The sequence below is a fragment of the Pyxicephalus adspersus genome, chromosome 10 (genome assembly GCF_032062135.1).
Source record: "Pyxicephalus adspersus chromosome 10, UCB_Pads_2.0, whole genome shotgun sequence".
NCBI lineage: Eukaryota > Metazoa > Chordata > Amphibia > Anura > Pyxicephalidae > Pyxicephalus > Pyxicephalus adspersus.
In genome coordinates, this window is record NC_092867.1 from 56,952,116 (window position 1) to 56,953,824 (window position 1,709).

The window sequence follows — 1,709 nt, forward strand, 5'->3', positions numbered from 1 at the left end:
AGAGGGGTGTAGAGTCAGTCAGTCAGGAGACGGAAATAAGGATAATCACTAAGGAAGAGGAACCTTCTCTGGATATAAGTTCAGGTGAGTAATAATCAATCAATAGGCCTCCAGGACCCCCAGTACTCTGTGTGGCTGCTTTACAGAGGTTCCAATTAGATTTACAGAAGTAACCTTGTAAGAATAATTTTGTAGTTCAGCACATCTCCAGTTGCAAACAGTCATAAAGCGGTCATGGTCATGTTTTTAAAGTGATCCAAGTCTGTGTTTTCCCCAAAAACTGGCACGTGTATTGTGACCCACCTTTCTCGTAATCCCCCAAAAACAGCTTGGTGGTTACTGAAAAGTGCTGGGTGGTGCACCCGACTAGAAGGGTCCGGGGAGAACAGTGTAAGTTGAGGCAACTGGAGAGGAAGCGAATGACACCATCATGAAATGTATTTATTATCCCACAGGTGGGGGTGCTGTGCAGAGTTACTCGAGGGAACATCTTGGTGTGTATTTCAGTTATGACACAGAAGATAAAGGCATCACACAGTATTCTCCAGCAGTAAACCATCTTAGTAGCCATATCCATCACAGACTGGGCTCTCCAAATAGATTGGAAGAATTCTCTAATCCTCAGAGATTGTCTAACGGGAATCCCCACTCATCTTCTGCTATAGACCCAACGTCACACCCAAGTGAGTATCCCATTCCGTGTTCGGAGTGCGGGAAATGTTTCATATGGAAAGGAGTCTGCACAAGTCAGGGTGTTTTCTCCTGCTCAGATTGCAGAAACTCGACTTGCAAACAGGACCTTCCTGTACAGGAGAAACAACGAAAACGTGAACGTCCTTTTTCCTGTTCAGAGTGTGGCAAATGTTTTATTCAGAAAGGCGACCTACTTCGACATCAAAGAATTCACACCGGCGATCGTCCTTTTTCATGTTCACAATGTGGTAAGCGTTTCACTCAGAAAGGAGACCTCCTGAGACATCAGAGAATCCACACAGGTGATCGTCCCTTTTCATGTTCAGAGTGCGGGAAATCTTACATTCAGAAAGGAAATCTTCTCAGACACCAGAAAATGCACACGGGAAAACGTCCTTTTTCGTGTTCACAGTGCGGGAAATCTTTCATTGAGAAAGGAGACCTTCTGAGACACCAGGGAAGTCACACAGGCGAGCATCGTTTCTCATGTTCTGAGTGCGGAAAGAGTTTCCCGTGGAAGACGTATCTTCTTAGACACCAGAGGATACACACGGGTGAACGTCCTTTTTCATGTTCCGAGTGCGGGAAACGGTTCCTTCAGAAAAGGGATCTTCTTAGACACCAGAAGAAACACTGCACCAGCGTCATTACTGGAAACGATTTGCACTGAAGACACCTCGAAGTATGAAGACATTTCATAGATATTTATATAAAGAGAGAGCTGACACATATGATAAATGTTGCACTTTCTATTTTTTTAATCCCTCAAAATAAAATAAAATGGAACCCCAATGTTGGGTACAATGCAATTCTCCAAATATTACACTGGTCAACAAACATTTTCTTGCTAAACAGATTAAAGTCATTTTAGGTTAAGTTTGATGCACAGATTACAAATATGGTATCTCGTTTTTGCCAGATTGGCTCTAGTTTTTGAAATATTGACCTCAATAATAACCTCATAGAAAACTGATGAAACATGAAAATTAGGCAAAATTAAACTACCGTATTTTTCG

General features: G+C 42.4%; 2 protein-coding genes across 2 annotated transcripts in view; both read left to right on the forward strand.

Moving 5' to 3' along the window:
* Positions 1-1,511, forward strand: part of LOC140338890 (uncharacterized) — a 4,012-nt gene extending 2,501 nt beyond the window's left edge. Inside the window, exons 2-3 of the mRNA XM_072423209.1 lie at positions 3-84; positions 456-1,511. Coding sequence (XP_072279310.1) covers positions 3-84; positions 456-1,363 — 990 coding nt within the window. The 3' untranslated portion in view covers positions 1,364-1,511. The remainder of the gene's footprint in view (positions 1-2; positions 85-455) is intronic.
* Positions 546-1,709, forward strand: part of LOC140339075 (uncharacterized) — a gene marked incomplete in the record, with an annotated part of 48,685 nt that continues 47,521 nt past the window's right edge. The window contains 1 exon segment of the mRNA XM_072423623.1: positions 546-683.